This window comes from Zeus faber (assembly GCF_960531495.2).
Source record: "Zeus faber genome assembly, chromosome: 10".
NCBI classification, from domain to species: domain Eukaryota; kingdom Metazoa; phylum Chordata; class Actinopteri; order Zeiformes; family Zeidae; genus Zeus; species Zeus faber.
Genome location: NC_137199.1, coordinates 30,326,115 through 30,339,728, shown reverse-complemented (window position 1 = coordinate 30,339,728; position 13,614 = coordinate 30,326,115). Strand labels below are relative to the sequence as shown.

At 44.9% G+C, this 13,614-nt stretch overlaps 1 protein-coding gene across 3 annotated transcripts in view; it reads left to right on the top strand.

Annotated features, from left to right (window-relative positions):
• Positions 1-7,748, top strand: part of pitx2 (paired-like homeodomain 2) — a 10,857-nt gene extending 3,109 nt beyond the window's left edge. For 2 of the 3 annotated variants that reach the window (XM_080007791.1, XM_080007790.1), the window contains exons 2-4: positions 951-1,019; positions 5,195-5,394; positions 6,521-7,748. In XM_080007791.1, the coding sequence (XP_079863917.1) occupies positions 974-1,019; positions 5,195-5,394; positions 6,521-7,084 (810 nt within the window). In that variant the 5' untranslated portion in view covers positions 951-973 and the 3' untranslated portion in view covers positions 7,085-7,748. Of the gene's footprint in view, positions 1-950; positions 1,020-4,199; positions 4,672-5,194; positions 5,395-6,520 lie in introns of those variants that run through there. The other variant, XM_080007789.1, reaches the window with a different exon arrangement.
• Positions 7,749-13,614: the final 5,866 nt, after the last annotated feature.

Genomic DNA, 13,614 nt, shown 5'->3' with positions numbered 1-13,614 from the left:
ATACGGTTTTGGTATTCGTGTTAGTCTGACATTAATTTTTTTATCAACAATTTTAGCAATTCGATTTTGTTTTAAATGATATTGCGTTGTATTTAATTCATTTTCATACACGAACATGGCATTTTGATTTCGTTTTTAATTTTCTTAGGTTTGGCAATTATCTTCAAAGGCCGACGGTGTCTGCAATATAAACGATTTGTTCGTTCCCAAGATTTTCCTGAACGGCTTTTTAATTAACTCTGAAATATTATTATCATCATTATTATCGTCATAATTATTATTGTTTTGGACGCACAGGGGGCAGAATGTGAGAGGAAGCCTCCTTAAATCCCTGTTCTGATTGGAAATGCGCGGACGAATGAGAAAAGGCCGCAGCTCGAACCTTCCACCCCGCAGTCTGTGTCAGTGCGGATCCACACGGATCCACAGCGTGTACGGCTTGACCTCCCGTTTTCCAGTTCAGAGAGTGGGGGAAATAATAAAAAACACACAGATGTAGAGCAGGTGAGTCCTTAGCGTGCAGACACAGAGAGAGAGAGAGGAAGAAGAAGAAGAGAAAATGGTTAACAGCATGACTGCATGCATGCAAATTACCCCCCGACTTGAATTATCATAAGCAAACAGTGTGAGCCTCAGCTAATAAAAGCCCATCTGTGTAACTTCATATGGAGGCAGTGCAGGGCTGCGATAATGAATTTTGTAATATCCCAGCGACAGACATCTCAATCAGACTCTAATCCTCTGATTCCACTGCGGAATCACAGCGCTTCCATGCAGGCCTGGGAGCGCTGCTGCACACGCACGGGCCGGGGCCACAGACGCACCTTTTATCCGATACACCGCGCACCAGAGCACAAGTTCAACCGCCATTCGCGCTTCGACGGACGCCATCACCGTACTGGAAGGTGGTTACCGGTGATGGACCCTCTCTCTGTTTTGTGTTTCCGCAGAAGCTGTTTCCGAACGCGCCATAATGGACTCCCACTGCCGCAAGCTGGCCACCACCTGTGCACAGATAGGTGAGTGGGACACGCCCTGCGGAGAAATCTGGGAGTTGTCGCTGCAATTCTGATAAATACAGGTCGGTTCGTAATGTTTTCACTCCCCACCGCCAAAGCCCGAACCCAGACTGATGGTCTGGGTTTATCACAACATAATGATCCATATCTCTCCATGAGATGCGTACAACATGCTCCTGTGCAAATCAAGAAGAGGAAAACAAGTCCCCGTCCCTCGTGTCTGACGTGATACCTTGATGTGACTCTACGTCCAAGGTTGCATCTCGGCCTTTTCTATCCGCGTGTTGCCGTCAGCTTCCCCCGCTACAAGGCCCCAAAAAGCCTCTGGCCGCGGGTGGTTCTTTGTCTTGGAGCGACGCCTGCTGGTCGGTGCCGGAAGTGCAGCTTCCCCTACTGCGCGGAAAAGGAGAAATCACGTCGTGAGACTCGAGAGATTCTGCACAAACGATCCCGAAGCAACGTCCTTTAAAACAACTCCACAAAACACTGGAGAACAAATGACGTCCTTCCGTCTAGCCGCCCCGCGTCTCTCTACTATGTGCGTTTGGCGCTGCGGCCTTGAGGTCATATTTAAATGTAGCTGCTATAAAATCGTCGTTAGAATTATTGGAATTAATCGTTCTGATAAAGTAAGCGTTCCAAATAAAACACCAGCACAATGAACTACTCGACAATATAGTGTTTTAGGACCTAATGACCAATAACTCTCAACCAGTTCTATTCAGCCAAAATAATAGGTAATAACAAAATGTAAGAATTAGTATAATAAACTTTATTTATATGGCACAAAGGAAAGACATCGATACAAGACAATTGCGTAAAATAATTGAAATAAAACGCCGCATATTAAAGCATTTCAGACACCCATTAGAATAGTGAAGCAGAACGCTGGAATAATGTGTGCCACTCGGCCATTGATTAGGAATAATAAGGTAAATAGAAAAGCTGAATTATTTTGTAGCATGTCCTGGTGTAATATATGCTGCTTGTTGTGCCCTGACTCCGGGGAACAGTCTGTCTAATGAAAGCCCATCCGTGAGCAGGAATATCCTAATGGAGGAATCTGATGTCTCCCTAATCCTGTGTAAAAAGGCTCGTCGTCTCCCCTGTATTGACTGAATAGCTAATTAATGGCCCTCCATGTCGGAGGGCCGAACCACGCACTAATCCGCATGAGAGAGAAGGAGAGAGCAGAGCCATAATCCACTTCATCTTCCGTATTATAAAAATAAAGGAGCAACCCAACCCGCTGCAGAGTACTACAATAATAACAATAATAATTTAAAAAAAATACTACTACTACTACTACTACTAATAATAATAATTTAAATGTAGCATTATTATTATTTACATGTATTATTTACATTTTTTATTATTATTATTATTATTATTATTATTATTAATAATATTATGGAACCTGCGGCGCAGTTCAAGCAGATAAATAGTACTTGCCTATCAGATATTTTGATATCGTATAATTTATTATATTTTTTTATTTATATTTTGAAATCTTTCAATGGTGAAAAGAGCAGATACAAGTGCATTTCTTATGCGGCAGCATCTCCGTGAAATGTGTCGATGATTTGTGTTTTGTTCACTTGGAAATATCCCAGATCGTCCAGATGATTCGTGCCCATCAGCATCCGCATTCACAGGGACCCGGCGTTAGAGGCCGGTGTGTAAAACGCCACGAATTGTTATTTCCTTGCTACGTTCAGTGAGTCTCGTTGCAGCTGTAGAATTTGGAATTAGAAATTGGATCGGGTTGGATCGGAGGACTCTCTTCATCCAGGTCAAGACACAGAGAAAGGAGCGGGTCACGGGCTGGTCCTTCTGGTCCAGAAGACGCTTCCTCACCTCGGATTGTATTCCCCCCTCATAATGAAGCGGACCGCGCCCTGGTGCGGACATCCCAGTCACCTGCTTCCCAAACTCCCGGTGTTCCCGGGAGCGGCGACAGGTCGCCACCGACCGGGGCAGCGTTTGTTTCATTGGGAATGTTTGCTTTTCCTTAACTTGTCACGATCTGCAGGGAATTAGACGACGCGAGGCAGATCCGCCCCCCCGACTCATTAAAAGTCCCCCATCAAAATGACAATCCGAGGGGATTACAAGGACACCGCAGGGGGTCCGACGCACGGGACGGTGTGGAGGTGTTGAAAATGGAGAATAATCTCCCTTTGCTTATTATAAATGGCGATTACGTGAAAGGGGTCAAGAGGTTTGGTCAGTTTGAATGCCGCACTGACTTATTTTTCCACTAATCCCGAAGATTGTTTTGTTGAGGGAAAACAGCGGCACTTTATGAGAAACAGTCATGCACGGGATCTCCCTGTGTGCTGTCTCCGTGTTGGTGGCGGGGTCCGCCTTTCCCGGGAAGAACGCAAAGATCGGGCACGCGCAAAACAAGTGAAAGGCAGCCGCGGAGGATGCGCCAAAGCGTTGCGGTACATTGTGGATATGGATGAACCCCGACATGTAAAGAACGGAACGCACTTAATGTTTGGTGTATTTCAGCCTCACGTCTCAAGTTGACCTGTCACCAACGACGCGTCCGTCGGGGCGTCACCTGCCCAGGTGTCGCTGAGCTCGGGACTCTGTGCTTCTATTCGGGGTTTTTGTGCGTTTTTGAGGCTTCTACGCCGCAATGTGTTTTGCCAAAGTGGATACCTGTGTTGGACACCCCTCGTTGTGTTTGGTTTTTCCCTCCATTTGCCGCAGCTTTGCGCACAATCCGCTCGGCGAGCTGCTTGGTCGCACCGGGTCCGTGCGTAAAGGCTCCGGTCGAGGCCTGTGAACACAAGAAACCGTTTCATAAAACGGGTCCGAGCCGAGCTGCTGTTATCATTTCATTTTTATTTGGTCTTGCTCTGCCGCGCCGCTGCCGCCCTGTGCGTCGCGGGGCGCGCCGCGCGTCCCATCTCTCTTTACATGCTTTTATTTGGAAGAAAAATAAGCGCCAGCCCAGCACAAACACACCGGCAGGGGCAGATCTTGTTTCCGCACGCCCCCGGCTGGGTTAGTGCGAACCGTCAGCTCCATCTCCATCCACTGTGCGCGGCTCCGTCAGAGAATGGGAGGGCGCAGCGCGGTGACGTGGAGCCGCGCAGAGGAGCGGCGCTGTCCAGTGCGCGGCGCGCCGCCGCAATGAACACAGTCAGTGCCGTGCGGTGCGGGGTCTGTGTGGTGTCTGTGCGTGCGTGCGTGTGCGCGCCCATGAGTCGGGATCTAATAGCACCTACCTGTGCTTGTCACTCCGATAGTCCGCTCAGCAGCCCAACGCCACCGGCGGAGTTTCTCTGTTTTCCTTCTGCTTCAAACCAAACGGAAGAATGGCCGCGCACGGTCTGTTGTAACGCGCATCAGCTTCTCCATCCTAGAGGCTGCATGAGGCTTTCTTTTTTTTTTTTATATCAAAACCAAAAGGGAATTTAATCCTCTTCTGACAGCCGCTTGTCCCCTCTGCCACCGATGAGCTCTATGAGGGACCCACTGAGTCTGGACCACCACCACCACCACCACCACCTCCCCGGGAATAAACTGTCCTCCATGGCCATGGCCTCAGGGCTGCAGCCGCTGCAGCGCGCCGTGGACTCCAAGCACCGGCTGGAGGTGCACACCGTGTCGGACACCTCCAGCCCGGAGTCCGTAGGTAAGGACAGAGGACGGGGTGCGGACGGATCCCAGAGGATGGAGATATACTAATAGGCTGGAAGGGAGCGTTTAGGCGCTTTATTTTAATTTTGTTCTTTTTATTTATTTTATTTTTATGCACAGAGTGCTCTGTGCCCTTGCCTTTGAGGCGCCGATTGCAAGAATTCGGTCCGGCAAAAAAAGGTCAAAGATTTTTAAACTGTTATTATGAAACAGCACGGAGGCCTATTCGATTTTATTTCGTTGGTATAACTGCATATTTCCTTGGAGTTTGAAACCCAGAATATCCAAACAGCCTCGGGAGATTCAATTTCCTTTGGAAAACACGTTATCCAGAAAATAATACTTGGGGTTTTTGGGTTTAGAATCAAAGCGTTTCCTCTCCTACCCACAGTCCAAACACGGGTGGTTTGTGGGCAGCTTTGTCCCAGGTGTCCCAGATTAAGTCCTTTTTTTTTTTTATTTCAAATTGGTGCAGGGCGACCCGGTGGCTGAAGTTATTGGTTTTTTTCTCTTTTCAGAGAAAGAAAAGGCGCAGAGCAAGAACGACGACTCCTCGGACGACCCGTCCAAGAAGAAGCGGCAGCGGCGGCAGCGGACGCACTTCACCAGCCAGCAGCTGCAGGAGCTGGAGGCCACGTTCCAGAGGAACCGCTACCCGGACATGTCCACCCGGGAGGAGATCGCCGTGTGGACCAACCTCACCGAGGCCCGCGTCAGGGTAAATCAAGTCAAATAAAATGAGTTTAAATTTTAATTCGATTTGTTTGATTCCCAGTGAAATGTGTCCATCGCGGCTCGAGGTTCATTATAAAGACACGAGCTTCAAACTTGAGGAACAATTTCGCACGGTAAAAAAAAAAAAAAGGTTTCATCTTTATTTTAATGTTTTGGTTATCGATAGAATAGCATTATTAAATAATAACAATAATCTGGTGCAAAATGTAATTTTAATGTTATCTAAAGATTATATATATATACACACACATATACAGTATATATTTACATATACATACACACACACACACACACACACACACACACACATATATATACTGTATATATATATATATATTAGTAGTTTAAAATGAGTAAAACATTAAAATAAAATGTGGGGTTTTTTTAAGTCATTGCATTTGTTTTGCTGCGTTGTTGGACTATTGAACGCTCACTGGTATTAAGATATCGGCTAAAAACACGTTTGGCATTAGAAATGGAAATAACTTGCAGAGTAGCTTTACTGATAAAGCGTAATTATGCACTAATCCCGTCGTTAAGCGGGACGCCGCTGACATTCGGTGACAGATACCAGTCGTGTTCCCGGGTCCGTGTGAAAGAGGTGCAAAGCTCGTATTCTGCGATTGTCGCCCTAGAGCTTTGTGTAATTAAGGTCACCGAGCGGTCCTGAGTGCCGCAGCTCCACGTGTTTGGTGGGAAAGTAACCACTGGGTCGAAGTTGAAAATATGAATTAATTTGTCAAAGCTAATTTGTTTAGGTTCTCTCAACTTAAAAATGTGCATGATGTTGATTTCAGGTTGAGAATACCTACGAGTTTACAGTTTGTTTTTTTTAAACTTTTTTTAAAGCGTGGAATACAATATCCCTGTGCAGAAAAGGCATGTTTGACTTTCCAACTGGAAACATTAGTTTTAAAATCCGAGCTTGATTGAGAACAAAGATGTAATTTAAATGCACACGCAGAGGATTGCAGCAAGTCTCCAGATGTAGCATCAACAGTTAAGGATTAAAGCACTTACCCGTCTGCAAAATGTCCCGTTGTCATGAAGTAACAGCCTATCCTGCCCGGTGAGTACTCCAACCTGTTCCTCTCCATGGTGTCCCCCAGGTCTGGTTCAAGAACCGGCGCGCCAAGTGGAGGAAGCGGGAGCGGAACCAGCAGGCGGAGCTCTGCAAGAACGGCTTCGGGCCGCAGTTCAACGGGCTGATGCAGCCCTACGACGACATGTACCCCAGCTACACCTACAACAACTGGGCCGCCAAGGGCCTGACCTCCGCCTCCCTGTCAACCAAGAGCTTCCCCTTCTTCAACTCCATGAACGTGAACCCGCTCTCTTCGCAGACCATGTTCTCGCCGCCGAGCTCCATCTCCAGCATGAGCATGGCCTCCAGCATGGTCCCGTCTGCGGTGGCCGGCGTGCCGGGCTCCGGGCTCAACGGCCTCAACAACCTAAACAACCTGAGCAACCCCTCCCTGAATACGGGCGTGCCCACGCCGGCGTGTCCGTACGCGCCGCCGACCCCTCCGTACGTGTACCGGGACACTTGCAACTCCAGCCTGGCCAGCCTGAGACTGAAGGCCAAGCAGCACTCCAGCTTTGGGTACGCCAGTGTGCAGAACCCGGCCTCGAACCTGAGTGCGTGCCAGTACGCGGTGGATAGGCCCGTCTAACAGGAGGGTCCGGGACACCCCGCAGGACCCTGCACAAACCCTGCAAAACACAAGCAACAGACTCGTTTCGGTTTTTTTTTCTTTTGTTAATTTCCAGAGGGCACTAGAAGACTGAACCACTGAAACCAGAGACTCCACTGAAAATGGAATGGGATTTTTTGGGGCCTGCTTTCTGTATCCTGAAGCGCACAGGACATTAAAAAAAAAAGGCTTGTAATGATTGTTCTTTTTTTGTTTCTTGGGATTTTGGACGTTAGGTGTTGACTAAAAAGTTGTATATATTTGAATGATCATCTCCTGTTTTGTCGAGGCCTCCAAAGTCTTTCTCCAGATCCAACTAAACGCCGCATGTCGAGGAATCGTGTTTTGCTTGCAAACAAAAAGGGAATGTACATAACAAAAAAAAACAAAAAAAACTAAAAACGCACCAAGCGTGTGTTTCTAACATATTATAAATTTAATATTAATGTCTGTGTGAATATGGATTTAGAATAGCAATTCTGGAATTTAAACAAAAAAAAAAAAGCATCAAAATGTTCCAGCAATTTTTTTTTGTTTTAGTTTTTCCCCCTCTGTGTATACTATTTGGTACGGAATTATGTTTATTATTATTTTTATTTTTTCCAACCATCAAAAAATAAACTATTGTGTTTTATTTAATGGAAGTAAATATATTGTTCAAAGTATTTTTTTTTCCTGGGGGGAACTTTGGTTTTGCCTCTTTGTTAAAAGTGTGTCAGACAGTGTAATCTGCAGAGAAAACAAGGTCCAATCCACTCCCCAATACACAGTGCGGCCAGACGCCGCACGGGCAGATTACCAGCTCAATGCACATGTCTGCGTCTCTAAAATAACACGGAATAAACAAAGATGGACCACCGCACGGAGCTGCAGGGGTCCACGACGGTGCTGGAACAATTAGGACGAGGGGAAAAAAACGGCTGAGTACAACTTTAATATTTACAACAAATTCCATTGTTTAAATAAATCAAGTAAAATACACCTCATAGTTAAGGTCACATATATTTCTGAATTAATATCGGACTAAGACAAAAACCCTTTATTAATCCCCGGGAGATGCAGTTCATTATTATTATTAGTAGTAGTAGTATTACTATTATAACTTTTTAATTGTGGCTCTGTTTCGTTACCAGAGCGCGAATGCGTGGTTTGATTTCCTTAAGCACAATTCTTTAAAAAACTTAAATAAAAACAACTAACTTTTAGCGGTATATAGAATGTATTTATTAGTGAATTATCTCTGGGTTAATTTGTAGAACCCCCCTTCCCTTACCTTCCCACCAATACATTTAACTTTTCCACTCAACGTTGTATTTTATAACATGGAGTTATTTGATTCCCATCCAGGTTCTTTAGTAGTTTTCTGTTTGGACAACCTGGGTGAAATGTGCATTAGATGGTCGGTTGCAAATCAAAACAAAGCCAGGGGAAAGAAGCAAACCGCGGAGGTATGTGGGCTGTGGTGTGGTGTGTGTGTGTGTGTGTGTGTGTGTGTGTGTGTGTGTGTGTGTGTGTGTGTGTGTGTGTGTGTGTGTGTGTGTGTGTGTGTGTGTGTGTAGGTCTGGAGCTATTTAGAGGAAGACGGAAAAAAAAACCTCAGACGTTACCTGTCTGCAAAACCCAAACTTAACCGCTGAACCGATGCACACACAGTTGCTATGGCGGAGTGCATAATGAGGATGTTATTTACGAGCCTTGGCGACATAATTCAACTGTAAAAAAAACGAGAATATCCGTCTTTACTTGAACCCAGAATGTGTCCCGTAAGCCCCCCAGTGTCTGCGAGCTGCGGCGTCCGAGGGCCTGTTCTGTTCCGTTCCCGGGGTTAATCTGTTTCTCAAGGGGGAATCATTGTGTGACGGAATAAATCAAGATGCCTCAGCATCAGGATTTAAAGTCCCTCGCAAATTACACACTGCCCTGCAGCTGCAATGCACTCTGCCCGTTGATAGACGCGGCCGACTGCGTTGTACATGTTTTTTAACATCCAGGCGCTGCAGATTTACTACGTGGAGGAGTTTCCTAAAAAAAAAAAAAAAGCTGCAAAGCTCACGAGCTCCCTGTCGCCGTGTGATGGAGCCGGTAACGCGAAGCAATAATCAGCCGACAGGGATAAAGGCTGCAGACGCCCGCAGTCTGCAGCCCAATACACATCCCCAATCCACACGCACGGCTTGGCCAAAGAGGGGGAAGACCCGGGTGGAGGAGCCCCACTCTGCACGGCGCCGACACGTAGCGCACAAGCCCGCACTGCAGCATCACCCGCAAAGGTAAGAAGAAAACTACCACACAGTAAATGCTAATGGAGGACACGCCATGATGCATGCATGCTCGGTCTCACATGGATAGAATAATATAACGCTGAGTTGATATATTTGTATAGAAATAGAAAATTCACAACATACAATAAACCTAAGAAACGAGAACAAAACCAAAGGAAATGAAGAAATAGGAAATTGTGCATACATAAACAGAGCTTATATAATCTATGCTGTGCATTTTATTATTAAACTCAGAATTATTATTATTACTACTATTATGACTAGTATTATTATAGGCATTATTATTATAACTGCACGAAATCTCAACATGAATCAGAAGCGCATAAGGTTTCAAACATGAATTATACTGGACTGAAGGCGCAAAGAAATACCAAAATACTTCAATAGTTTACACAAGTCGTCCCCATGATCCAGACAACAGAAGTCCTGTTCATACCCGCGCACACACCCAATCAAAGGCAACTCGGTCTGAACAGGTTTGTTCAGTTCGTTTGCAACTGCTTGATTTTCTTATTAAGGTGCGGTCACACTGTGTTTTATTACCGCAGTTACCAATTATTATGCTTTAAAATATACATTTCCCGTTCGTGATTTCTATTTGTCAAATTAAAACATGTTATTTTTCTGGTAGATATTCCGGTAAAGCTTCAATACCGACCCTTAGAAAGCCAACACAGCAAATTAAAAGGAGGTTCTAATCCACCCAACATTTCAACACAACTGGGCTGGGAATTTAAATTACGCACCAAGTGCAGAAATATACAGCCCGGACAAAACTTTAATAAAGATTCACAAGCTGTCAGTACTCACGGAAATTTAAATGTTTGCACAGACGTTGCACAGTATTTAACCAATTTAAACAGATGCATTTAACTTCTACAATCGGTAAGGAATAATTTAGGAACATAATCTTCTCAAATGTAAATGTCTGTTCACCTCAGAACACTGGGACATAGGCATGACGTATAGCAGTTATAAAATTTATATATATATATATATATATATATATATATATATATATATATATATATATATATATTGAGGTTATTATTAAATAGCTAAAATTAGTGATTCCACATTTTAGGATTTCATGTGATATTGGCGTTGGATAATTTGGTTAAAAAAATGTAACTGGAAAAAAGTTAATGATAATGTTAATAATTAATAATTTTTAGTGTTAATATTATGTTCATCTTATTATATATCACATGGTGTTAATATTCTTTAAATGTGTATTATGTTTTGATTTATCCTGGAGCGCGCTTTGATTCCAGAAAAATCCGACAGCCAGTAGAATATCTCTGAGCCCTGAAATAATCCTAATTTGACGACTACTTCACGAAATTAAATTTAAATAAAATATTTGTTTTAATAAATAAATAAAATATATACCCTACTAAAAATGTAGAATTTGGGGCTGAAGAGATGCAGCATCGGACAATTAAACAAAGGGAGGGTTTCTTTGGTAAATACAAATGTGACTTTGCTTTCATTCTAAATATTAGATGTTGATGAGCGTGACGCGTTTGTGTTGCTTTTCGAGGCTGTTTTCCAAGCTCTCAACAATTAAAAGTGTGTCTCACACACACACACACACACACCTTCCACCAGGAGGGTTCCTGGGATCGAACCTGCAACACTCCACAGCCCTGCACCCTGTGCTACTGCCCACCGGTAGAAAGTGATTTAATTGAGTGAAGAAAAGAAATGTTCCTGATATGTGTGGGCCAAGGGGGGGTGTGGGGGGTGTTGGACCAATCAGGTCGGAGCTGCAGCTTAAAGGTCACATGACGTGACCTCACACATTCTCACCCTCACCTTAAAGCAGCAGAGAAGTTCCTCCCTAAGCAGAGACACCAACCCCGGCCAAACGTCTCCCGGTCACACCGCACAGAGGCGTTCGGGTCGAGGTCTCACCGCAACATGTCACCGGAAATCCTTCATCTATTAAAAAACAAAGCATTGGAGCGTGTTGCTGTCAATTTTGATGCACTAGGAAACATTTAGGGTGAAATTAGGGCAAAGTCACTGACAATGAACCGCTGTGCGTGACCGCTTCACACCATAACACAGAAAGTTACACATTTTAACTGTTTTATTAAAATGAGCAAAATAGCCAAGTCTAAATGTTCTAAAAATAGATATTAATTTTATCCAAAATGTCAGAATTCCCTGTTTTAGGGATTTCGCCGTCGTCGCTGTGTCCTTTGTCTGAGTTTGGGCTGAGAACAGGTCACATGACTATGTGTGTAGTGTGTGTGTGTGTGTGTGTGTGTGTGAGAGTGCACTGTGTAACGTATACTTTGTGTACTTGTTTAAGTACCGTGTGGGTCTATGTGTGTGTACTGTGTATACAGTATATACTGTATGTGTGTCATGTACACTGTGTATATGGGGTGTGTGCACTGTATGCATCCATGTATACTGTGTCATGGTCTGTGTGTGTGTGGTATTTAAGGCGTCCCGCAGGAGCAGCGTGGATGCAGTGTGTGTGAAAGTCGATAAGCAGTGTGAGTTTCATGCCCCACACACACTTTCCTCCCTGTGAAGTTCTATTAAAAATGCGCGCGCACACACACACACACACACACACACACACACACACACACACACACAATCGATTTGTACACAGGACGCTGAGGAGATCAGTGGTGTGGCTCCAGTGGACGAACACAATCCTGCTGGAGGATCCTCCTCAAAGTTCCTCTGATAAAAGAGGCCGTTAGGTGTTGCTGCTCAATCTGCACATTTCGCTATGTTTAGGCTGCACGCCCCGCCCTGACCCAACATGGCCACCAGGGCCTCACGCCCGGACCACGTGGCCACGCGGCCTGCCAACGTGCCCACCAGCAAGACACAGGATCCTCCTGATTGAGGCAATTTCCAAGAAACTAAGTCTCTGTCTCAGCTGTTTTTACTTTGGCTTATTCAAGGTTCATTCATCTGTTATGATGTGAATCTGATATCTAAAAACTTTTAGATCAATCAAATTAAATGAAAGAAGTTAAAACTTAAACTACTGCGTTGTAGCTTACACTGCAACATATTTTTGAATGCTCAGCAGTGAACAATTCCAGGTTCAGAAAGTCAACGCCCGGCCATGTTTTTGTCAAGCCACGCACTGAGTTGGCTGAATTCAATGATTATTTGTACATCTGGGTTCATACTAATTAGTAATTCCAGATGTTTGACTAATGATACTGCAGAGGACTTTTACTTTCTCAACCGGGTGGTTGCACCTCTGACTCTCAGTCACAATAAAGCAAATAGCTCAAATCTTTGCCAATGACAACGTCTTTCAAGTTATCACATAAAATAAATATATATCTGTTCTGGTGCAGACTGGGTGTGGGAGGAGCCTAGGGTTTCAAGAAATACCTGGTTAATCAGGGAGGCCGGCACAGCATAGGGGGAGGAGTCAAGTAGCAGGTCGACTCTTGTCAAAACGGTAGAAAGCAGGGAACGTCGATCTACTGTCGGACTACAGGGGGCAACACCTGGGGAAGCAGAATCTCACAGTTCCATCTTAGAGCACAGTTTGTTTTCACTATTTTTTTAACATTGAAGAACTGTGTCAAACGTCAGGTTTCCTTGGTTTGCGCCGTGACTCAAGCAATTGTGAAGCGAATAATCCGTCCAGTTTTTACACATGTAAATAGGTCCCGCCCCGTCAGATGAAAAGCCTGCTCCTCTGTGTCATCCTGACAGGTCTGAAGCTGCTGCAGTTTCGGCCTTATCTGCAGCATCGTGTTCAGACACCTTCCGTTTACACAGCCCGCCCCAGATGGCGTCGCTCTGCTCTGTTTTCTTTTGGCCTGTCATCCTCACTAATGTCTTAATTGACGTTTACCTCTGGTGGAGCCGCCCAGGCCCCGATTGCACATAGAAAATGACACCGGGCCAGGCTGTTTGCTTTGCACCATCTCAAACCACGCAGTGCAACGCTCTGCTCACATGCAGGGAGAATTAGGCATCGCTCTCCCAGGCAGCAGGCTCATGGGAGAGCGATGAGGATAACGGCGCACAGGGTGCAGGGAAAGCTTCTCCTCAGAGACTTGCTAAAGCTTGGGACACATAATGTGATTTCAAGGCCAATTTGGCAACGACTTGATATCGGGCGGATTCGGGGCAGAGAAAAAAATAAAAAATTAAAATCACGTAATGTGGCCCCAGCTTTTATAACCCGATTCATTCGGACATATCTAAAAGACACAATACTTGTTTTTT